At 44.9% G+C, this 26,148-nt stretch overlaps 1 protein-coding gene across 1 annotated transcript in view; it reads right to left on the minus strand.

The window, feature by feature from the left end:
* Window positions 1-591: 591 nt before the first annotated feature.
* Window positions 592-26,148, minus strand: part of C7 (complement C7) — a 45,228-nt gene continuing 19,671 nt past the window's right edge. The window contains exons 11-18 of the mRNA XM_081881433.1: window positions 16,912-17,140; window positions 14,757-14,928; window positions 13,597-13,684; window positions 12,735-12,867; window positions 10,451-10,642; window positions 4,891-4,987; window positions 3,513-3,697; window positions 592-1,013 (exon numbers count right to left, since the gene is read on the minus strand). Coding sequence (XP_081737559.1) covers window positions 826-1,013; window positions 3,513-3,697; window positions 4,891-4,987; window positions 10,451-10,642; window positions 12,735-12,867; window positions 13,597-13,684; window positions 14,757-14,928; window positions 16,912-17,140 — 1,284 coding nt within the window. The 3' untranslated portion in view covers window positions 592-825. The remainder of the gene's footprint in view (window positions 1,014-3,512; window positions 3,698-4,890; window positions 4,988-10,450; window positions 10,643-12,734; window positions 12,868-13,596; window positions 13,685-14,756; window positions 14,929-16,911; window positions 17,141-26,148) is intronic.

The raw sequence follows: 26,148 nt of genomic DNA on the forward strand, positions 1-26,148 counted from the left end.
TGAGCCTATGGAGATATTCTTGGGCATTTATTAAATTTATATATTATTATAAGCCAGTTAAATGGTGGAGTTGCCACCTGTGTGATCAGCCATTTTGGTCAGTCCAAGTGCTCTAGTATCTGGCATAGTCAAGAAGCAGAGCTAACTGTGAGCCTATGGAGATATTCTTGGGCATTTATTAAATTTATATCTGAACCTTCCTCCCAAAGGGGACCAGAGAAGAAGAGGAGGGAGGCCTGGTTTTCCATGTGTGAGTCAGTAAGTGCAGAGAACAATTTAATAGCACATAACTAGTTTCCTCAGATGTCCTCCTTTACTTTCTCCCATACTATGAACAGTTGCCATTTACCACCACAGGAAAATGTAAAGTGCCATACTTAAGTACACATCTGAAGTATGAATAAAATCTATCCTGTGTTTGACATTGGGCGGGCTGCTCCTCTATGACAGCCATGGGGGGGGGAATGCACTCCCCTCATATGTCCTTGAAATAAACAAGGCTCTTCTTCCCATATCACCTACAAAGTTACGTCCATTTTGCTAGTTTTAATAATCCTCATTCCACTCCTGACCCCTTACTTTTTTTTATTATTATTTAGAAGAACGTATAAACTGCTTAATCAAATGATTCCTAAGCAGGGTAGATAAAACAAAATTTAAAAAAATTCCAATAATATACAAAGGTAATCAACAAAAACCAACAAGTATACATAACTGAGTTATATGCCCAGAGAGACTTGGCCAAAGGTTGCAGCAGTAATGTAATACAGTGTATAACACACTGGAAAACCGAGTGGTTATCCTAGTGCAATAAGCAAACATAGACTAGGGATTTTGTACATCGCATGGTCTTATGCTAACAACAGTGATGTTCTCCCCCTGGCACTTGAGGACGCCAGCCTCACATTCAGTCATGGTCTGCTGCGCGACCCTTCCTTCCACTTCAACGCAAATGCTTATTCCTGTGTTGCCGCATTGTCCAGCTTCTTTGCATGTGCACTGGTTGGTTGGATCTAAACAACCGCCACAAATGAGAAAAAATAAACAATAGTGAATGAGACAGTAATTCACCGAACCATCTGGATTAACAAGCAGCTACAGGAAGACCAAAAGAAGCTAACTTCGCAGGCGTTCCTTTTATCCTCCCCAGCACCAAATGCAAGGTTTGGGGCTGGTTTGGGGAAGCTCAGCCGCTCAGGCAGATGGTACACAGCCTCAGCGGGACTCAACCGTCTCCCAGAGTCTCTTGGAGACAGCTGCTTCTGCAAGGGGGGGGGGGCTGATGTTTAAACAATGCACCTCTCCTTATCTCAGCTAGATGCCTCTCTCCCACTTTACTGATACAAGATAAGTCATGACCTTTGAGTATTTCAGATTGGCTGACAAAGTCTGGCTCTGTACAGTCCATCTGCTTGCTTTAAGACAATATGAAATAAGCGTTGTGGGTTATTGCTGGCTTGAGACAGCTAAAGACCTACCAAGCAAAACACAGTCATCTTCAACTTCTTCAAAACCAGTCTAAGCATCAACTTGCAGCAGAGGCGTCCTCTAGTCATCTCAATCATGGAACTCCAAATCTTTAACCATATACAGTGGTACCTCTGGTTACGTACACGGTAATTCGTTCCGGAGGTCCGTTCTTAACCTGAAACTGTTCTTAACCTGAAGCACCACTTTAGCTAATGGGGCCTCCCAGTGCCACCGCACAATTTCTGTTCTCATCCTGAAGCAAAGTTCTTAATCCAAGGTACTATTTCTGGGTTAGCGGAGTCTGTAACCTGAAGCGTATGTAACCTGAGGTACCACTGTACTGTATTGTCCAACTTCCTCTGTTTTCCTCTTTCAGTCTCTCTCTTCTCTCAGCTTTTCTCTCAGTTTACCCACCCAACCTCTCCCTCTTTCCTCTCTTAAAAGATAGCAAACCTTTCAGTAAATAAGCCAGTTAAATGGTGGAGTTGCCACCTATGGGATCAGCCATATTGGTCAGTTGACGTCCAAGTGCTCTAGTATCTGGCATAGTCACACAGCCCACTTCTAAGTTCTGCACGGGGGGGGGGGGGAGTGTTGGGCACCACAGGGGTCGCTAGGGCGGCATGGGAATGTTCAGTGAGGCACGGCAACTTTGATTTCCTAAAAAAAAAAGCTCAATAACTTTGGTCTGCCCCAGGTGCTGATTTAAAGATCACTCTGCAAATATCTGGCAGAGTGCATTATCTCCTGAAATGATCAGCAAACAAAGCTGGCAGGCCACTTCCTGCAGCTTGCAAGGACAGATCTAGCCCTGAGCCACCCCTCCTTTGAAGTGCAGGGTTGCAGTTAAGTTTTGGTTTTGCACAAATTGCCAGTGTATGTGTGTAGGAGAGGGAGCAATCTAGACTAAAATTCATGTGGGGTACAAGGAGCCATCAATGAATTACATGGGTGCAGTGGGGGTTTTGTGTCATATTCTATCTTATTACTGTTGTAAGCTAAGATAGATATATCATTTATTACGGTCAAAGACCAGCTCACATAACATAACACAATAAAAACAGAGATCATAAAGATAAAATATACAATCGGAGCAGATTGCAGCAATAGCTCATGTGTTAAAATTGTTGTAAGCTGTATTTTATCTGCTGCTCAGTAAGTTGTTCAGCCTTGGGTAAGTTTTAAATCAAAGCATTTTAAATGAAAAAGGGTTTTAAATGAAAAACACCCCCTTCTATACAGTGAACATAATTTGTAGTTTGGTTCAAAGAATGTTCCCTAGAACCCTGCAGTGCGGGTGTATTGGTATTCCTCATCAAGCAAATCAATGAGAAAAGTAAGTTTGAAGACCACCATTGTAAACTTCCTTCTACTGCTAACCTTTGCTCTCATCTCTGGAAACAAATCCTAATTTTCCTTCTCCATAGTTCTGAAGCTCTTTGCCAGAAACACAGGAAATGCCCCAGCTAAATCTGGGGAGGGTAACTCTAAGATAGTAAAGGTAAAGGGACCCCTGACCATTAGGTCCAGTCATGGACGACTCTGGGGTTGCGGCGCTCATCTCGCTTTACTGGCCGAGGGAGCCGGCGTACAGCTTCCGGGTCATGTGGCCAGCATGACTAAGCTGCTTCTGGCAAACCAGAGCAGTGCACGGAAATGCCGTTCACCTTCCCGCCGGAGCGGTACCTATTTATCTACTTGCACTTTGATGTGCTTTCGAACCGCTAGGTTGGCAGGAGCAGGGACCGAGCAACGGGAGCTCACCCCGTCACGGGGATTCGAACCGCTGACCTTCTGATCGGCAAGCCCTAGGCTCTGTGGTTTAACCCACAGCACCACCCACATCCCAACCCTAAGATAACTCTGCACTAAATCTAGAAGGTCAACCACATATTTTTTTTCTTTAATCCAAGCTCGTTCCATGCTATTCCCAGTAAATCGCATTTAGAAGTACCACGGTGGGGTGGGGAGCAAGTGCACCCACAAATGGAACTATGTGGTCGGGGATTTGGATGGGGAAGGATGTTGGGGAAACCTCTTACCATGACATGTCTCCCACAGCTGGCATGAGCCACAAGGTCTTGTGGATGAAGCAGGAGTCCTGCAGGTTTCCTTGCTGACCAAAGCATACTGCCTGCCCATGCACTCCAATGCATGTAGCTTGCAGATGGTTAGCCATGTGCTTCTTTTGGTTCTTTGGTCTGTAGCACAGATGTCCAGGGAAGAGCTGGGAGGAAAAGCAGGAAATCACACTATTGACAGGGGGCTGAAATTTACAGCAGGGTTGGGGAATCTGCGGCCTTCCAAGGTGTTGTTTGACACCAACTCCCACCAGCCCCAGCAAGCGTAGCAAATGGGATTTTTTATATTTTTTTGAATTTATACCTCGTAAACGGAACACATTCTAAAAACCAACAAAGCAAAAACATTTCAAAACAGTTAAAATATTCCGAAAAGAATTAAAAACCTACAAGTTAAAACACCCTAAAAGCAGTTGTGGTTAAAAACCATGATCCCAGGGTTGGCAGGAACAGTATTCTTCAGTCACCAAATGCCTGAGTAAACACGGATGTTTTCAAATCCCTCCTGAAAGTTGATAAAAGGGGAAACAGGCACACCTCGATAGGGAGGGCATTCCACAATTGGGGGACCACTACTGAAAAGCCCCTGTCCTAAGTGTGCACCAACCAGCATAATGAGAGTTGTAGCCCAACAAAAACTGAAAGGTGACAGGTTACCTATCCCTGCTTAACGGGGACAGCCTGCACAATTTGTGACCCACAAAGCCAAATGCTTCCCATCAACCAGAATTCTCTACAGTCCACACAGCAAAATAATGATGTGTGGACAGTTCAGTATAAACCCGCCAATGACATGTTGGAGGGGCCCTAAGGAATAAACTTAAAAGAAGAATGTCAGGTTGGGCATATATTACTTGACAGAGATTGCCAGTATCACAGGATGAATTCTCCAAAGCTTCAGCAGAAAAAGGGAATCAAATTACTTATTACTTATCTGACTAGCATCCCCCAAATAAAAACCATCCATTTTTATTTCACATGCTCACTTGCCTTTGTTAGAAAAAGGTCCCTGCAGCATCTAAGGTAACTCGCTGCCACACTTCCAAATCTCCAGAATATATGTTTTTTGTCTCCTTTTCTCTCCCTATTTTACACAACCAAAGCCCTCTTTCCCCTTTCTGTTCTTTTAGCCAAGCTATATCTCTACTAATACCAAACGACAGCTCCATCAAGGCAGGTAAAAAGATGAAACGGACTAAAGTGGGACAGGGCTGAGAAAATGGTATTTTATTGCTAGCAAAACTCACTTTATTTCTCCAAAGCTTCCTAATCTGTCATGGGCTCATGCCCTTGGAGGGTTTAGCTTTCTAACAGAAATGAGATACCTATGGCAACTCACCCACATTCATACGGCATCTTACACACACATTTTGCCTGTTGGGCTTTCTCCCATGGCTGGCATTCTGGGGCAGCTGGCCCAGTATCTGTGCTGGGAACTGAGGAGAAAGAAGAAACAGACGGTAAAGATATGGAATGAGCAGACCGGCCAGAGATTATCTTGATAGCCCTGGCAGAGCCGACAATGTTCCTTCCTGCTTTGTTTTCTCTGGAGTAGGGTGGCGAGGCATTTCCTCTCCTGTGATCTCAGTGCCACCATCAGCAAATTTATTATCAAGTCTCCGCAGCCATACACGGCTTCTCGAAGCGCTCTTCCCTTCTGACAATCCCCAGTCACAAAATGCACCTGGCTCCTAGCTAATTTCGAACACTGCCCTTTTAACTCTGTTAGCGTGTTCGGTAAGACGTCGAGATCATCCAAGTGTTATGTGGGTTCGGCAGGAAGGGCCACATTTCAGCAGCAGGACATCTGCTTTGCATGCAGAAGGCCTCAGGTTCAATCTCCAAATTTGGGCTGGGAGTATGACCCCTGCTTGAAACTCTGGAGAGCTGCTGGCAGTCAGCATAGACAATGATATCTTTTATTTATTTCATAAAATTTATACACTGCTTGATTGTTTAAAAAAAAGCACCTAAAAGCAGTTTAAAGGTAAAGGGACCCCTGACCAAAAACAGTTTACTAATGAGTTAAAACAATAAAACGATCACTGAGGAAACAAAAATTGATGCAAAACTTTTGAAAAGTTAAAACAACAATAGACTAAAAAGCAGACCGAAATGCACATCAACTTCCTACATCTCTTGATAGGCTTGTCAAAACAATAGTATAATAGTAATAGTAATAGTAATGGTAATAGTAATAGTAATAATAATAATAATACCGCACCCATCTGGCTGGGTTTCCCCAGCCACTCTGGGTGGCTCCCAACTGAATATTAAAACACAATACAGCATTAAACAGTAAAAACTTCCCTAAACAGGGGTGCCTTCAGATGTCTTCTAAAAGTTAGATAGTTGCTTATTTCCTTGACATCTGATGGGAGGGCGTTCCACAGGCCAGGTGCCACTACTGAGAAGGCCCTCTGCCTGGTTCCCTGTAACCTCACTTCTCACAGGGAGGGAACCGCCAGGAGGCCCTCAGAGCTGGACCTCAGTGTCCAGGCTGGACGATGGGGGTGGAGACGCTCCTTCAGGTGGTGTTGTCAGCAGGTGCCAAAAAGAGCACAGTGAAGGTGCCTGCCTGATATCCATAGGCACGGAGTTTCAAAGGGTAGGTGCAACCACACTAAAAGACTGAATTCTCGCAAATGTGGAAAGGGTGTTATGTGGTACCTGTGTCAATTCCGCTGATCGAAGCGGCCGAGGGGGCGCATATGGGGCAAGGTGATCTCACAGGTAAACTGGCCCCCTGGTTTTTAAGGCCTTTATATACTGATAGCAACACCTTGAGCTGGCCCAGTTGCAAATCAGCACAATGAATGAGATGGAGCCAATGGTCTGACTCGCTATAAGGCAGCGTTCTAGGTTCCTCTCAGTCGGTGGGCTTTGCTGGAAGGAAAGCCGTTTGGGAATGGGGCCTCAGTTTCCCTCTCTTTCCCTGGGCTGGGAACAAGTGTGGAAGGAGAACAGCCAGCCAGCTCAAAACAAACAATGGTCTGATTTGCTTTCTGCAAGAATCCAGAGAAATGGCACTGATGGCCCTGCTAGAAACCTGATGGGAAAGGAAGATCGGCTGCGAATGCTAATGCTGTGCACCTTCTAGCCTACGCTCAGCCTGTAAACAAAACCATCTATCAGAAAGACACCATAAGACTCCGGTGACCTTTGCTCCAAGAAGAGATGCGTGCTGAGTCCCCACTCCTGAGATTTCTTGGAGATTGGGGGCGCACATAGCAATACAGAAGGACAACCACCAAAGGACCAGGAAAAGAAACTGCACAAATTTGATGCTTGATGACTGGCCTGTTTGTGGCCTTTTCTGTTACTGAACCTCCGGTCCTGAGTTATTTCTACTTGAAATGTAATCCCAATCCATCAAAACATAATTAAAAACCTCCTCCTTTGCAGCCTCTGGAGCGACTAGACCTGTCTTTTCCCTCTGGTTTTACAATGAGGGGGAAATCTATTGATTTTTTTCTTTCACAGTACCGTGACTCAAAAAGGCCAATTATGTTTACTTTAGAAGCTCTCACAAACACAGTTAATGCAGCCCATTCATTTTTAATATACCTGTTTTAAGGCAACTCATTTCTTTTGTGAACTTTTTTTTAAAAAGGCATTCTCTTTCTTCATCACTGATGCTTTTCTCTGCCCACACGGTACTGAAAGGGTTAACAACTGACAACCTTGGGCTGAATTTAACCATCCAGCACAGGAGTAGCCAACGCGGTGCCCTCCAGATGTTGCTGCACTACAACTCCCATCATCCCTGATCATTAGCTATGCTGGCAGGGGCTGATGGGACTTGTAGTCCAACAGCATCTGGAGGGCATCACGTTGGCTAACCCTGATCTAGCAGCAGTCATGGGGCAAATTCCAAAATGAGGAGGGGAGGGGAAGTTTGGAGCCAAATTATAGGTATCTCCTCCTCCCAATATACTTTTGAATTGAATCCCAAACCTTCTGAACTGGATCCATAACTGGAAACAGAGGCAGCTGTCACATACAGAGTCAGTCCATTGGCCTCAGTATCGTTGACACTGAATGGCAGAAACTGGTTTCAAGCTGGAGTCCTTCCTGATACCTTTTGCGTCCAAAGCAGGGGCTTTAGCACTGAGTTGGAAGTTCAGAAGCTTCAGCTGGTGCAGAATTCAGTGGCCAAGATATTGCATCCTGGCCCAACTGCACTGACTGCCAATTAATTTCTCGGCCCAATTCAAAGTGCTGGTTTTGACCTATAAAACCTTAAACAGCTTAGGACCACAAAAGAGCCAGTGTGGTGTAGTGGTTAAGAGCGGTGGACTCGTAATCTGGTGAACCAGGTTCGCATCCCCGCTCCTCCACATGCAGCTGCTGGGTGACCTTGGGCTAGTCACACTTCTTTGAAGTCTCTCAGCCCCACTCACCTCACAGAGTGCTTGTGGGGGAGGAAGGGAAAGGAGAATGTTAGCCGCTTTGAGACTCCTTCGGGTCTCAAAGCAGAATATCAAATCCAAACTATGCTTCTACTTCAAGGACTGCTTATCCCCGTATGAATTGACCTGGACCCTGCAATCATCATCTGAGGCCCATCTTCTTGGTGAGAGTTCTAGAGGGTGGCAACATGAGAACGGGCCTTTTCTGCAGTGGCTCCCCATCTGTGGAATGTTCTCCCCAAGGAGGTTTGCCTGGTGCCTTTGTTACATATCTTTAGGTGAAAAATGTTTCTCCATAACCAGGCGTTGGGCTGACTGGACTTTTTATGGCCATTTAAATGTGTTTGGGGGGGTGTCACTGGTTTGTTTTTGTTCTCGTTTTATTCTGTATTTTGTTTATATATATATATATATATACTATTTATTCAAATTTTGGAAATTACAAAAAGGAACAATAAAAAATAAAAATAAAAAAGACATAAGAAATACAAACAAACAATTAAAAAAACAAAACAGATCAGACCTTTACATAGCTTTCTTTCCTTTACTTATTTCCTTGACCTCCTCACACCTCCCTTTTTTGTATTCTAGTTCAATTAGATGTTTCAGCAAATCCTTTCCAGCTTTGTTTTTATCCTAATAATTTATCTTAATATACTGTAATTCTTGTCTTTCACCAATTAATAAATCAATTTTATCCTAATCCTTTATATCATTTCTGCTAAAACCACATTACTTCATTCCAACAACCTTCTAACATTCCTTAATTTTACAATGTTTCTGTAAATAAACTTTGAATTTTTTCCAATCTTCTTACACCAACACTTCACCTTGGTCTCGGATTCTGCCAGTCATTTCTGCCAGTTCCATATAGTTCCATATTTTGTGTTTTCATTTTGTATTTTTATGTTGTGAACTGCCCTGGGATCTTCAGAGAAAGGGTGGTATAGAAATTTAATCAATCCATCAATCCATCATATACCTCCCCCATTCTGTGCTGCATCATTCTCTGGAGTTCTTCCCCTGTTATGTAGTGAAGTTTCACCCTGGGCCAGCAGGGGGATACTGTATATAGTTTTCACTCAGGTCTGTAGATAGTTTTCCCTCAGGTCCGCGTCAGTTATTTTAGGCGGGAACTCTGGGCTGTTGTTGCTACAATGTTGACAGCCGGCTGCCTATAAAAGCAGGCCGGCTGAGCTGTTTGCAGTCAGTTCTATTCCAGCTTACGAAATAAAGAGCTACTTGGAGAAATCGCTGTGTCGTCTGCTATGTCAACCCACAACTTAACACCCCCTCCTCCTCCTCTCACACTGTGCAACTTACCAGTGAAAAGAAGCATGGATTGTTGGGGGCGGGGGCGTCCAAGGAATGCCATAGCTGTGACTGAGGACATGGGTGCTATGGTGCATTGTTGCTGCACAATTTAGTAATGCTGGGAAGCAGAGGAAATGTAGTTCCCCTAGACCCTTGGATGCTGCAGCAAGTGCCCACTATAGTGCTCTGAAACTCAACCTTCTCCCATTGAAAATGAGGGAAAGAGAGGAGTTAAGCCTACCAGCTGACTCCAAATTGGTGGCATTGCTATTATTATTATTATCATCATCATCATCATCATCATCCCACCCAGGGCTTTTTTCAGGGGGAACTCAAAGGAACAGTACATTTCTGAGCACAACTCAAAGTGTTGATGCTGATCTTTAAAGCCCTAAACGGTCTTGGTCCAGTATACCTGAAGGAGCGTCTCCACCCCCATCATTTTACCAGGACACCGAGGTCCAGCGCCGAGGGCCTTCTGGTGGTTCCCTTACTGCAAGAAGCCAAGTTACAGGGAACCAGGCAGAGGGCCTTCTTGGTAGTGGCATCCGCCCTGTGGAACGCCCTCCCACCAGATGTCAAAGAGAAAAACAACTACCAGACTTTTAGAAGACATCTGAAAGCAGCCTTGTTTAGGGAAGCTTTGAATGTTTGATGGATCACTGTATTTTAATATTTTGTTGGAAGTCGCCCAGAGTGGCTGGGGAAGCCCAGCCAGATGGGTGGGGTATAAATAATATATCATCATCATCATCATCATCATCATCATCATCATCATTATTATTATTATTATTATTATTATTACTCAGTTCCAGCACCTCTCAGGTGAGCACCATTGCCATTCTAAGAGAACAAAGGAGGTGTTCACAGTGAGTTCTGGCACCTCTTTTTCTAGAAAAACAACACTGATCCCACACAGGCAAAAGTGACAAGACTTGCCTTCCTTCAAATGGGAGAAGATTCTCTGAAATCCAGTTAATGTCTCTGCACCCAGTGAATAGCTTTTGCGGTGCAGGATGTTGTTAAATGGCTAAAACTGATCTGGTCTTAACATGCTCAGTTAAGTTTGGATATTGGAATGCTTCTCTGGAGGCCCACAGGTGCTGCTCTGAAGTTTCCAAAGAAAGATCAGGCTACAAGTGCACCCCAAAAAAGAGTCCTAGAACTACATACCTCTCCTCCGGCACTGGATATTGTTGATGTTAGGAGACCACTTCAGGGTGGGCTCGCACAAAAGGACAGCTGCTCCTTCCAACTGCGTGTCTTCTGGGCACAACAGCTTTACCTTCTCTCCGATCTGATACAATGGTTTCACTGGGTCCGCACTCAGTCCTCCTTCCAACGCAGGCAAGACACAAGCCGTTTCTAGGGAATAAAGAGGAGAACCAAGTTGTGGGGGCTGGTTCATTAGGGTGAACATTAAGGCCCTGCCCCGAAGATAAACTGGGCAAGGGAGAGCTGTGTCAGGACTATATCCAGAGGGAGGGAAGAATGAAAACACATTTGTATCCCTAGCCCTTGAGGGCTGTGAGGTGCAAACAAATGCTACCTCTCAGCAGTCACCCAGAAGAAGAAGAAGAAGAGTTTGGATTTGATATCCCACTTTATCACTACCCGAAGGAGTCTCAAAGCGGCTAACACTCTCCTTTCCCTTCCTCCCGCACAGAGGTGAGTGGGGCTGAGAGACTTCAAAGAAGTGTGACTAGCCTAAGGTCACCCAGCAGCTGCATGTGGAGGAGCGGGGAATCGAACCCAGTTCAGCAGATTACAAATCTACTGCTCTTAACCACTACACCACACTATTGCTACTCCCTTTCCTCATCTCCTTCGGCAATGGTCATGAACAGCTGTATGACAGAAATTTAAGAACGGCATCTTTTTCTGGCATAGAATGACCGCTCCCCAAATGGAGGGTGCCCTTTTCGTGCCCACGCACAGCACCCCGGTCCTACATGACTCCCGGCGGAGCGCTCCTGGACCACAACCCCAAGTCACAAACCCTGAGGTTCCCGCCAAACCTCCGTTCAAAGAGCCAATCACGGTTGGGGAGGCAGAGCCAGGTGAACGGAACAATAAGGATTGGGTCCGCTCTTTAAACATAAAGGGGGGCGGAGCCTACATGGGAGCTCTTAGTCAGCTCCAGAGTTTCACCCAGCCTACCTGCCTTTCGTTTAGGCCTTTTATTGCAGGTTAACTTCTTCTTTAGGGCCGCGGGTGGCACTGTGGCTTAAACAACAGAGCCTAGGACATGCCGATCAGAAGGTCGGCGGTTCAAATCCCCGCGACGGGGTGAGCTCCCGATGTTCGGTCCCAGCTCCTGCCCACCTAGCAGTTCGAAAGCACATCAAAGTGCAAGTAGACAAATAGGTACCGCTCCGGCGGGAAGGTAAGCGGCGTTTCCGTGCGCTGCTCTGGCTCGCCAGAAGCGGCTTAGTCATGCTGGCCACATGACCCGGAAGCTGTATGCTGGCTCCCTCGGCCAGTAAAGCGAGATGAGCGCCGCAACCCCAGAGTCGGCCACGACTGGACCTAATGGTCAGGGGTCCCTTTACCTTTAACTACTTCTTTACAGGTATGCAGGCACTGCTACAGTCTTTTTTATTTTTTATACTAATGTTTATTTCTTTTTTAAAAATATTTTTATTAACAATTTCAACATGCACACTGTCAAAACATATCATATTCATTATTTTCCCCTTTCCCCCCCTTCAAACCCTCCCTCCCCCCTCAAGACTTCCCTCAGCTCCTCTCTCTGATTTCTCAGCACACATTGTTCTCTGCATGTTATAAAATTATACGTATCCTTAAGTTATCTGTCTATCATGTTATCAACCAATAAATTTGTGCATGTTTATTCAAAACCTGCCAAGGAGTCCAGTTCATTTTGCTATCTTTTTAGATAATTTGTAAAAAGCTCCCATTCTTCCTTAAAGTCACAGTTGTCCTTGTCCCGCAGTTTGTATGTCAATTTAGCCAGTTCTGTATAGCTCATCAAGGCACTGCTACAGTCTTACAATGGTTGCTCTTGAAGAACCGGGAAGGAATTTCCCTGCATTGGCAGCTTTTGCCTTCTCTGTAGCAAAACATCACAACTTTGGCAGTTAAAGGTCTTGGGTGGAATCCTTTAGTCTATCTTACCTAAATTGGGGGGGGGGGCGTAAAGCGGTGACACACGCCCCCTGCAGCAGCGATCCCAGCATTCCCCGTTAAAGGGGTTGAGGGGTTGTGTTGAGGGGGGGACTGGGCCGGGGACTGGGAGGGATAAAACGACCAATGCCTAAGCCAAGGTCTTCCTACATCTGAAAGTTTAATAAAGTTGTGGCAAATTTTAATCCCATAACACGTTGTCACGAGTCATTATTCCACCCGAGTGTTGCCTGGGGTCAGGGGGTCTCTGCCTGGGCACGCAAATGTAAATGGTGAATTGTACTTTGCAGCCAGGCTTACAGATACATACTCTGGCAGCTCATCTGTCCAACGGTCCAACTCAAGCCTTCGCCACAGGTCACCACCGGGTCCCCCACAACAGCATATCCATTATTGCAGGTGTAAATGATGCTCTTCCCCACAGGATAGGATGAATCAGCATCCTAAAAAGTAGAAAAATTGAGGGTCACTGAGTGGAAGGATGCCTCTCTATTCTTACATGCTTGAATAATTCTGACATAATTATTCAAAATATGCAGTGTTATAGAATTATTTGTTTGCATTTTTGAATGACCAGCATCGTGGCCCAGGACAAGGATATTAATGCCTAGGTAAACTTGTTTACTGCCTCAATAAACCAGTGAACCAGCAATGAAATCCATATATGAAATCCATATACAGTGGTACCTCGGGTTAAGTACTTAATTTGTTCCGGAGGTCCATACTTAACCTGAAACTGTTCTTAACCTGAAGCACCACTTTAGCTAATGGGGCCTCCTGCTGCCACCGCACCACCGGAGCCCGATTTCTGTTCTCATCCTGAAGCAAAGTTCTTAACCCGAGGTACTATTTCTGGGTTAACCCGAGGTACCACTGTAGTACAATCAAAGTACAAACATATGGACTCAGAAGTTAAGTTCCACTAAGTTCAATGGGGCTTACTCCTGGGCAAGTGGGAATTACAGGTGGCCTTCAGGTCCTGTTTGGATTATTACAACTCCTATCAGCCCTGACTGCTGCCCATGCTGGCTGATGGAAATTATAGTTCCACAACATCTGGAGGTTACCGCATGGGCTACCTTAGAGGTGCACAGAACTGCAACCTAAATTTTACTACTCTTATCTATGCAGAGAACCTGCATAAGGACGGCATTCCATTGTGCTTCACTTACTTGCACATATCCATTTTCCAAGGGAGGAGGTGGCGGGCAGGATTCTGCGCCCAGGGTAGACACATCAAAGCAGTGTGGTTCTATTGAACTATAAAGCAAAACATTTTGAAAAAAACCATGATTATAATTTATTTCAGAGTTCAAGAGATTTGTCACCTTTCATTTCAAAACACTTTACTTCTCAGAGGTGTCTGTTTCTGCAAGGCCACTAAGCTTTTATCAAATTTAAATTATCAGCATCTGGAGAGGGCCACAAACACACTCACGGAGAAAAAGCAGCTTATGGATGCTCACTGACTTTTGTCTCTTTCTTGTCCCAGCCTAAATGAAATGCTCCAAATCCTTGCATGAAAAAAAGTTAGTTTGAGCTAACTTTTTCCAGGTCACAAATAATAAATACTTTTTCCAGGTCACGAATAATTCTCTAATGAGATTGAAAAATTGCAATTTTAAAAAAGTGTTTATATCCTGATCGTACAACTGGATTTTCCATCCAGAACTGTGCTTGCCCAATTTCTGCAATGTTGCCATTTCAGGTCCTCCCAAACCATTTGTTGAAGGCACTGAAAAGTTTCATCTTAAGCACTTGGTAGACATTTGTGGTGGTTTCAGAACTCCAAGCCATTCACCCATCTTGCATCCAGCACCAAAAATGGGTCTCCCTGCCTCCATGTTGTTTTATAATTATTCATACTACTTTATGAGCACAAAGTAAAAATGGTAGGATGTGTGGCAAAATCAACACAGAATGCCTGTAATACAACATAAGAAATAAAAGAAGCAATTGAAATACCATTAAAAGCCAATAGGCATATTCAGTGTGATGGATGTGCTGTCTTCTGTCTTCAACCACAAATCCACAGATGTACTGTAGACCACTTGAATGAACCTTGTGGATCACTGGTGGTCCAAAGATCACTGTTTGAGAACCACTTCACTACACCATGTATATGGGCTGACCTCCAGATGTTGTAGGACTACAACTCCCATCAGCCTCATCTAGCATGACCAGTGGTCAGGCATAATGGGAAATATAGCTCAGCAACTTCTGGAGAGCAATACATTGACTCTCTCTTCAATGTATAATTTGCAACAAGTCTCAGGTGACTCCAAGACTTGCCAAACCATATTTCCTCTTAGCAAGTATCATTTCCACCTACCGAAAATGTTGCAAATCCTCATCCTCACACTGGCGGCTTTCGGTTGCTTCTCCAATGCAGGACCTTCCACCACCACTGGGACTGGGATTATTACAGCTTCGACTTCTTGATTTCCTTCCTCCTGAACAAGAACTCCATGAGGACCAGCAGCTCCAGCTCCCATCAATGACTCCTTCATAATGGCAGGAAAGGTCATGCATCATTTTTCAGTGGATCAGACACAGGATACTATGCAACTCACCGTCACAAGATATTCACCTGCACCCTCCTCCCTCTGGAGGGAAGTACTTCAAACCTGGACAATATTAGGAAATTTGACAGGTGGTGGTGTGGGTTAAACCACAGAGCCTAGGGCTTGCCGATCAGAAGGTCAGTGGTTCGAATCCCCGTGATGGGGTGAGCTCCTGTTACTCAGTCCCTGCTCCTGCCAACCTAGCAGTTTGAAAGCACGTCAAAGTGCAAGTAGATAAATAGGTACCGCTCTGGCGGGAAGGTGAACGGCGTTTCTGTGCACTGCTCTGGTTCGCCAGAAGCGGTTTAGTCATGCTGGCCACATGACCCAGAAGCTGTACGCCAGCTCCCTCGGCCAATAAAGCGAGATGAGTGCCGCAACCCCAGAGTCGGCCACGACTGAACGTAATGGTCAGGGGCCCCTTTACCTTTTAAGGAGTGAGGGCTAACTGCACCCCTGTCTATGCACCAGCCTTCAGTTTCAGCTGTTCCCCTTCTTAGAGGTGAAAATAGCTAAGCTGTTAACGATTACGGTGGCCCTACAGTTCACACATTGTTGCAACTGCACAGAAGACCAACTGATATCATTTGGCAGAGCCCTAGGTGATTTACAGTAAATCAGCGTGACTCCCAGCTGTTTGACAATCGCAGATAGGGAGGGGGCAGAAATCCTGATGTGCTGATTCCTTATCTCTCAGCACCAGTGTTCCTCACACATAAATTATGGGTACATAATTGCTTGCTGTTGACTAAGGGCTCATCTGGACTTCCTTTTGCACCATGCTTTCTAAGCACAGATCAGCACTTAAAAGCACTTTTTTTGTCCTAGTACTTTCCCCGGGAAAACCTGCATTTTACTGCTGAATCAGAGCAAATGGCAATTCACAGAAAAGCTGACTGTTGTCCCCCCTGCCCCAGTGAATCATAATTCTGATTCCCAGCTATATTTCGCCCCCCCCCCAAAAAGCAAGCTTCCAGGACTTGTATAACCTGAGATATGAGAGGAAATGCACAGCCACTATTCTTGTTGTTGTTGTTGTTGTTGTTGTTGTTGTTGTTGTTGTTGTGAGAAACTGGCCTGCTCCCCTTTTCGGTGTTTTGCTTTAAAAAATCCTGTGGATGCCTATGGAAAGCAGATGTGTACCTTCCAGAATGACTTACAGAATGTGGTGGGTTAGTATCTCCAGCTCCTCAGCTATCATTTTTGCATCAGATTCTCTTCTCCCTGAACCATTCTTTTGCTTCCAAGTTCAGCTGAAACCAGGTTTACTAGAACCAGGTTTACCTTGAGGTTCTAGTAAAACAAATGCAAGTTACAGAGGCAAACCTGCCTCTGGTGTTGAAGAGGCCAGAGACAAGAGTTGGTCCTTTTGTGCTCTAAGGACCCATCCACACTTTCGCTTAACCCATGCCTAGAAAGCATGAGTCTGGGTGGTTTTCCACTTGACCCATGCTTTGTAGGGAGAGGTCCAAGTGGTATTGCCTTTGCCCCACTGCCCCCCCCCCGAAAACCCACTTTTTAGCACTAAATCAGAACAAAAAGGCAACTGACAGAAAACCCCATTGCTGTTTGCTCCAAGTCAGCACTAAATATCACAGGCTTCCTCAACCTCGGCCCCCCAGATGTTCTGAGACTACAATTCCCATCATCCCTGACCACTGGTACTGCTAGCTAGGGATCATGGGACTTGTAGGCCAAAAACATCTGGAGGGCCGAGGTTGAGGAAGCCTGAAATATTAGGTTTCCCTGGGGGTGGGAAAGCTGCGGGAGAAATGTAGTGTGGATAAGCCCTAAGTAACTTCAAAACACAGTAACATCATGTGTGCTTGTGTGTGTGTGCATTAGGGGAGGGCCTATAGTGTCCACACATTGCACTACCTGCTTTAAACACTTCCACTCTAAAACAGCAGAGAAATGACTTGCCTGGCTGGTCTTGCACAAGAGTTCCCAGTTCGCAAGCTGCTCCAAAAGTATACGGTTTGCAGAAGCATAGGCACTGAGTTTCCACAACAGCTGGCTCACCGCCATTTTGACACGGGCGGCATTTGCAGGGATCGTTTTCGCTCAGGTACTCTTCGATGGCTCGTTTCAGGTGATGCCTTTTGACGGATGCACAAGGTACCTCCTTCACCAACTCATACAGTGGTGTGAGCTATATATATATAATTAACATGTCCAACTGTTTGTTTGTTTTCAAAGAACATTACTTTTTTCTTACACTCTACTTGGCTCCCCATTTTTTCTCCACGAGGGGAAAATTGCACTCAAAAATTATTCAAAGGGAAAGAAAATGAAATTCACGTGTGGGGTTTTTGTTGAATTTCCTTTACTTTTGAGTAAGGTGCACATCTTTCAATTAAAACCCAGGAGAAGACACCTGGAGGCAATTCCTCCCATGGTTGTTGTTTTTTTAATCAGTAAGTGTGGGCAGCTGGGGAGGCTGCACAGTGCTGGTCCGATCTTTACTGGAAAGCAGAACCCCCCCCCATGCCTAGCCATCTTGCAATGATGAGGGGTACACTCAAAACCCCTGAAATTTTAAAGGAATTCAACTGCCCTGAGAATTAGGCAGGGGAAAAAATGAAACCAATTTTCTTTTTGCAGGGGAAGAAAACTTCTGTGAAATTGGAGGCCAGATTTTGGCACAGTATTAATGCTACTCTTGCCTCAAGAAACGAAGAGCAATGTTCAACACAACCAACATTAATATATGTCAGTCCTGTGTGATTAACATGCCTGTTAAAATCAGTGGGACATAAACGAACTTAATTTGTTACGATTGTGATAATAGGGCTTCCAGGTGGTATTTCGCTCAAGAGGTGAGTAGGTTCAGACCTGCTTAAGAGTGACAAAGAATCTGAGCATCCTCAGACCATTCCTTGGACATCAGAGTGGAAAACTTCTATTGTTTATTTTTAATTATTTTTTTAACTTTGCCTTTTGACATATTTCTAGAGCAACTTCCAAAAGGACAGCAGCAAAATTAACAGTTGAAAGACAACAATAATGACTAAACAGCCCCAAATAATCAGTAGTTAAAACTATTTTAATTGCCAGTGGAATCCCTTTAAGAATTAAAATTGCATGTGGCGTGTACACCTCAACCTGGTTTACATTCTTTTTTTCTTTGCATAATCTAAAACAAGTCCATCTTTTGGCAGATAAAATAAAAAAATTCCTTCTAGTAGCTCCTTAGAGACCAACTAAGTTAGTTATTGGTATGAGCTTTCGTGTGCATGCACACTTCTTCAAATACACTTTTTGTGTGCATGCACATGAAAGCTCATACCAATAACTAACTTAGTTGGTCTCTAAGGAGCTACTGGAAGGATTATTTTTATCTTGTTTTGACTACAGCAGACCAACACAGCTACCTACCTGTAACTAGAATTTTGGCGGATACTTCATGAAAAAAGTGGGCCGTGTTTTCAGGCGAATAAGTACTGACCTGTGCATCTGTTGAGGTTTTGTCTTTTGGGGAGGGGCGTGTTTCATTCATTAGATGAAATTAGCCAGTCAGCCAGGATAATGTCTGCTGTGTGATGCTGAGGCACCTAACCATAAGCCTGCATTTTTATCAAAGCTTCTATATATTTCAATCAAGGCTTGTATTTAAAAATGAGCTTAAAAAAAGGATTTTCAAATGTTTCATGCCAGGCAGAAGAAACCTTGGCCATTCTCCTAAGACAAGAGGGCCCCATTGATTTATAGTAGAAAAACAATTCTCAAAGTCATAAAAAGGGAGAATTACATATGCTGCCCCAAGGCTGAGAAAACACCATTAGGAATGGGGAAAGATAATACTAATGTGCCTCCCAGTAAAATGAGCCAGATCTTCTTTCTAAGGTTGAAAGGCCAGGAGCAAATGGAAAGAAAAACATTTAGCTAGAAGAAAGAGAGCATTTTTGGGGAAGTCTTTTTCTAAAGCCATTCTTTCTTAAACTAAAGAGGCTTCTTTTAAAAGCTGTTTTACTGAGTTTCTTCCTTTTTACTTTGAAAAGCTTTATTCTTTTAAGAGGCTACCTATGATAAATGTATGAAATATATTAGCTTAAATATATTGGCTTAAATGTAATTATGCAAAGGATTTAAGGAATGCTAGATTCTTATTTCATAGAGTCATATTGCAATAGGAGACCAGAGGGGCAAATGAGCCTAGCCCCCCCCCCTGCCAGACAGAAGACGCCATCCAAGCAGTCTTGATATATAGTTGTCAGGCATTTGTTTAGAAACATTAAATGAAGGAAATCTTTCAATGTTGATGTGAAACTCAAGATCCTTGACATCTGTTGAACATAAAAATGTAAGATTAAACATTTGTTTTAGAAGGCAATAGGGCAAGAAGGGCAAGAGGTGAGCTGGTAATTAAGATTCCATGTAAGATATATTATTACTTATATGTCATATATATAGCTCTTTGTCTCCCTTATAAGGGCAAGGAAATGGGTGTATCTTTTGTGGGTGTATCTTTTGTGATTGGTTCTAGCAAACAGCCAATAGGAATTTCAACCAGGCTGATTGGACAGAGGCAGCCACAGGAGGAGCAAAGGGGGCTGGATTAAGGGAATATAAGTGCTGGCCAGAATGGCAGGAGGCCAGGCCAGAGCTTGGTAACCATGTACCACTGTGCCTCTTATTTATTTGTCTGACAAATAAATTACTATTTTAATTTCTCTATTGCTGCGTTGAATATTTCATTCCAGCTAAGCGTTAACCACAAGCAGGGTGCTACATTTTATGGTGCCCTGTGACTCGGATAAGTGGTCTGCTGGAACGCAGCCCCTTCGCCCTACTGGGCAGGGTACAAGAGAGAGGACAACTGCTTACCCAAAGCGCGCACTGGTAAATTTTTCCAGGGGGAACGCAGAAGACTCGTCTGTCTGATACCCTGCTCACTGGCGGCGACGGACCGGGGGAAACAGGGAACCAACCAAGGGTAAGTGCACAAAGGGATTTTTGGCCCTCCAATTAATTAGGAGGAAGAGAAGTCTTGATCAAACTTCTGCGTCTCAGTAAGGGGAAACTGAGTACGCTAGGTGGTTGGGTACATCAGATGGTGATCTGGTGTAGGGAAAGGGAAGGATTGGGAGGTAGAGTGTGGTGAAGTATCCAGCGCATTGTATGTGTGAGAAAGTACAGAGCAATCTGTAGCTGACCCGAGTGTGGAGTGGGCAGTACTTCGGTTCCTAGTAAGGCGACTTCACTAGGCAAGGAAACCCACAAAGCGCGTCTGTGAGTGACTGAGTGGATACTTCACAGGGCCATACAATGGGAGTTGGGGGTTCAAAGGGGGAAAATACACCTCTTGAGTGTATGTTAAATAATTTTAAGAAAGCCTTCTCAGGGGCATATGGAGTCAAAATGACGCCAGAGCGCTTGAGAACGTTATGTGAACTAGAATGGCCAAAACAAAATACTGGATGGCCATCTCAGGGAACTTTTGATATAAATTTAGTGAGCAAACTTTGGACTGATATCGCCAAAGAAACTGGAGGGTGCCCAGAACAATTTCCATATATAGATTCCTGGCTGAGCACATTAAATAAAAATCCTCCATGGATAAGGGAATGCAAAGTCAAACGATGCAAATTATTGGCTGTAAAAGCCGAAGCTAGGAAAGGAATCTTGCCAAATAAACTCAAACCCATTTTTGAGGGGCCAGAGGAAGAGGTGCTTCCACCTCCACCCTATGCTCCACATCGAAGGGAGCTTAATCCAAACACTCCACCAGTTGTAACCCCAAGGCAAGAAACTGGAATGAATAATGGGAGTGGAGTCACAGAGTTTGATTCCTTGATAGATTATGATAAATATCTTCAGGAGGCATTGGAGTCCTATAATAAAGCCCAAGCAGAAGTGGTTATTCCACCTGTGACTCCTAATAGACCTCCATCTACAGTCTCCTTTAGTGGAACAACTGATTGCCCACCCCAAACCCCTGTACATCCAAGTCCCAGAGAAATATTACAGAAGTTACAGGGAGACCTTGCTCGGTCAGCAAGCAATACAGCCAGGCGTATAAAGCTGCTAAAAGAACGCCTTGCGACAGATACCATCCCCTATGATTTGAGGCCCCTAGAGCAAAGTGAAGAGAAAGATCACGTAGTAGCCCCTCTTAGAAGAGTATTTGATGCACTTGAGGAGCCTGCGCTGGTTAATGGGCAACCCGGACCACGGCCACCTCGAACTTCGACCCTGCAATATATTCCATTCACAACTACAGATCTGATGAATTGGAAAACACACACCCCATCTTTTGCAGAAAAACCTCAGGCTATGATGGACTTGGTGACTTCAATAATAAATACTCATAGTCCTACTTGGACAGATTGCCGCCAGCTCCTGAATACTCTGTTCACCACTGAGGAAAGGAGAGACATAATTGAAAAGGCACAGATATATTTGCGTGAGCAGGCCAGAGGGGGAAATATTTATAATATTGACCGTCATCTCCAAGATAACTTTCCCTTGGAAGATCCTAATTGGGATCCAAACAATGTAATTCACCTGGCCAGACTTACCACCTACCGCCAGACACTTGTGCAAGGTATCCGCAGGGCATGCCAGAAGCCCACTAATATGTCTAAAGTCTCAGAAGTAGAACAGAAACCAAATGAGAGTCCGGGAGACTTTTTAGAGAGGCTGCAAGAAGCCTATCGTATATGGACTCCTTTTGACCCTGAAGCCCCTGAAAACAGTAGAATGATTACTGCTACATTTGTGGCCCAGTGCGCTTCTGACATTCGTAAGAAAATTCAGAAATCAGAAGGATGGGAAGGGATGCTGATGAGCCAAATTATGGCCATTGCACGCCGAGTTTATCGGAATAGGGATGAGGCTGAGAAGCAAGAGAAGAAGAAGTGGCAGAAGGAAAAGATGGTAATGCTAGCCACAGCAGTGAAGCAAGACCACCGCCCCTTAAATGGAGGGCGAGGGCGAGGAAGGAATCCACCACTGGGAAGGAATCAATGTGCAAATTGCAAGAAGGAGGGTCACTGGAAGCGGGAGTGTCCTGAACCCCTGAGGTTGGAAGAAGTACGCCCAGGCCCAGGCCCAGGCTCCGGCCCAAGAAACCAGGGACGGGGACGGGGAATGATCCGAGATGGAAGATATCAGAGACCAGGACAGGGACGGAGTAGAGACAATTTCATTGGACTGGCAGAAGAGGATTTTACTCAAGACTAGGAACGACCGGACTCCATAAAGTTAGGCTTCCAGGAGCCCACGGTCACGATTCAATTAGGGAGCCATTTAATAGACTTTATGATTGATACTGGGGCTGAATACTCAGTACTCCCAGAACTATTGCAGAAAAAGGCATCCAAAAGTGTAATCATTAAAAGTGCCACTGGACAGTCAGCTAAGAGGTCTTTCCTCCAACCTTTGGAATGCCAGATTGGGGGACATCGTTTAACCCATCAGTTTTTGTATATACCTGAGTGTCCAATACCTCTCTTAGGCAGAGATATGCTGTCCAAATTGCAGGCCCAAATCACTTTCACTCCTCGAGGTCCAGAAATGAAACTGCCATCAAAAGCAGCAGGAATAATTACCCTCTCAGTACCTAAGGAACAATCATGGCGCCTAATGTCAGCCTTGCAAGTCCAACCCACATTGGATACAGAATTAAACAAGCTCCTCCGAACTCTACAGGTGCCACCAGGAGTATGGGCCGAAAATAGCCCACCAGGAATGGCTAAGAATATAGCTCCAATTGTAGTAACCCTAAAACCTATGGCTACCCCTGTATCTGTAAAGCAATATCCCTTACCCCGGCGAGCAGCGGAGGGCATCCAGAAACATTTGGACCGCCTATTAAAATATGGTCTGCTTAAGCCTTGCCAATCAGAATGGAACACACCCCTTTTGCCTGTTCGAAAACCTGGGACAGATGAATACAGGCCAGTGCAGGACTTGAGGCTCGTAAACCAGGCTATCGAGACCTTGCACCCAAATGTACCAAACCCATATACCTTGCTGAGTTTGATCCCACCAGAAGCAACATTTTTTACTGTATTGGACTTGAAAGATGCATTCTTCTGTTGCCGGCTGGCACCACAGAGCCAACCTATATTTGCCTTCCAGTGGGAAGACCCTTTGACAGGAACAAAAGGCCAGCTAACCTGGACAAGATTGCCCCAAGGATTCAAAAATTCCCCCAACTTTATTTGGCACTGCCTTGGCGAGAGATCTAACAAGTTACCCCTCAACACCGGGAGAAAAGGTGGTTCTGCAATATGTGGATGATCTTATACTAGCTGCAAAGGATTTTGATACCTGTAAAGAAGGGACAGAGGAACTGCTCCACTTGCTCTGGGAAGCTGGCTACCGAGTTTCCCAGAAAAAGGCACAGTTATGTTTAGAAAAGGTCAAATATTTGGGCTTTGACATCTCACACCAACAACGAGCATTGAGACCAGAGAGGAAAGAAGCTATTTGCCTTATCAAGGAACCTACCACAAGAAAACAACTTAGGGGATTCCTGGGAACAGCAGGGTTTTGTAGACTATGGATACCTGATTTCAGTAGTCTGGCCAAGCCCTTACATGAAAGCACTCGAGGTGCAGAAAAGGACCCATTCGTATGGGGACCTGAGCAGAAACAAGCCTTTTTAGTTATCAAACAACGACTTATGGAGGCACCAGCCCTTGGATTGCCTAATTCGGAAAAACCCTTTCAGCTGTATGTACATGAACAGAATGGGATTGCAGCGGCAGTCCTGACCCAGAGATTAGGAAGTTGGAACCGTCCAGTAGCTTATTTGTCTAAACAATTGGACTCAGTAGCAAAAGGATGGCCTCCATGCCTAAGGGCAGTAGCAGCCACTGCGAGCCTTGTCAAAGAAGCTGATAAATTTACCTTTGGCCAGACGATGTATGTGAATGTACCTCATGCTGTTCTGACACTCATGGAATATAAGGGTAGTTATTGGCTAACAAACCCAAGGATGGCTAGATACCAAGGCCTGTTGTGTGAAAATCCCAGGATTCATCTACGAGTAGTGAATATGCTCAATCCAGCGACTTTGCTGCCCCTACCAGAGGTAGATGATGAGGAATCACATGATTGTCTCCAAGTAATGGATGAAGTTTATTCCAGTAGACCTGATCTGAAAGATGAGCCATTGAAAAATCCAGATGTTGTATATTATACGGATGGTAGCAGTTACCTGCATGAAGGTGCCAGACGAGCAGGATATGCTGTGGTCACCAATGAGGAAGTTGTGGAAGCTGAGGCTTTGCCTGCTGGCACCTCAGCACAAAAGGCTGAACTTATAGGTTTAACTAGAGCTCTGCAATTGGCAGCCGGATGTAAGGCAAACATCTATACTGATTCAAAATATGCCTTCTTAACCCTGCATGCACATGGAGCTCTATGGAAAGAAAGAGGTCTAATCGGAGCCCACGGGAAGGCTTTGAAATATGGACCTGAAGTAGAAATCCTGTTAGAAGCAGTATGGGCTCCAGAACAGATTGCTGTAATGCACTGCAAAGGTCATGGACGAGGAAGGGATCCAATAACCAGAGGAAATCATGCTGCTGACAAAGCAGCCCGAGAGGCAGCCCAAAAGCCTGTGGGAGGATTTATAGCAGCCCTCATACCAGAGGTAGTTCCAGAAGATGTTAAACCTCACTATACCCCAGAAGAGAGGAAGTGGGCTGAACAGGAAGGAGCAGTTGTGAAGGACGGTTGGATGATCCTGCCGGACAATAGGATTTATGTACCTCATCATCTAGCAGGCACAATTGTAAGAAATTATCATGAATCTACTCACCTTGGCGGTACTGCAACTAGAGAGAGTCTCAGTCGGAAATTGTATATTATTAATCTATCACAATTAGCAACTTGCATTTCACAGAAATGTGTTCTTTGTGCTAAAAACAATCCCAGGCAGGGACCGGTACAACCTCCTGGAATTCAGCATGTGGGATACGTCCCCATGGAAAGCCTAATTGTGGACTTCACAGAGCTGGTCCCTTCTAAGGGATTCAAGTATCTCCTTGTGTTTGTAGATACTCTTACCGGATGGGTTGAAGCTTTTCCCACCCGAACTGAAAAGGCACGAGAGGTAACTAAAAGACTCCTCACTGAATTGATCCCAAGGTTTGGATTACCTAGATGCATTGGAAGTGATAATGGGCCAGCGTTCATTGATCAAGTAGTACAAGATGTATGTCGAGTCCTACAAGTAAAATGGAGACTGCATACAGCATATAGGCCTCAGAGTTCAGGGAAAACTGAAAGAATGAATCGGACTCTGAAAACCCAATTGGCAAAATTAACCCAGGAAACGGGATTGGGATGGGTAGATGTGTTACCCATAACACTGTTTCGTGTTCGGTGTGCACCCACAAAAAGACTTAAGTTGTCACCTTTTGAGCTCCTGTATGGGAGACCGCCCTCCTTTGTTCAGGATATTCCAGCTGACCTTAAACAAATAGGAGATCATGTGACACAGGGACAAGTGCAATCTCTCTCCCGTGTTTTTGTTTCTCTTAACAGGTGGGCCCTCGAGCGCACGCCGTGCAGCATTGCCGAGCCGATTCATCAGTTCCAGGCTGGCGATAGCGTATGGGTGAAAGAGTGGAAACGTGATCCACTTGCACCTAAGTGGCGTGGACCTTACACCGTCTTGCTCTCTACTCCAACAGCGGTGAAGGTAGCTGAGGTGACCCCCTGGATTCATCACTCTCGTTTGAAGAAGTCCGAAGGCAGTTGGACGTGCAAAGGTGACCCCTCTAATCCTTTAAAACTAACTCTCTCCAAAAACCCCTGTATCTAGCCCTACCGGGAACGGGCTAGGTCACGGGCAACATTTGACGACCGGCCTGCTGCAGCCACAACCTGGAAGCTGGCTGACCTGCGCACGCCTGAAGCTTGAGGAGCGTCTGAACCAGCGACTGTGAACGGAAAGATTCTCTAATACAATTGATTGACTGCCCCCCCTTGTGGAACAATTATCAGAGATATTACTCATTGGGGATCCTCGGGATATATGTTTTGGTCTTGGTGGTTCCCCATTTCTGTCACTGGGGGAATTATATTGGGGCTAATAATTATTTGCTATCACAATAAGGCAATCTTTTGTGGAAGGAATGCATATACTAGACATCAACATGATTTTATTATTAATCCTGATCCCTTGGGAAGGGGAAGGGT

The sequence above is a fragment of the Podarcis erhardii genome (assembly GCF_964252035.2).
Source record: "Podarcis erhardii genome assembly, chromosome: 11".
Lineage (NCBI taxonomy): Eukaryota > Metazoa > Chordata > Lepidosauria > Squamata > Lacertidae > Podarcis > Podarcis erhardii.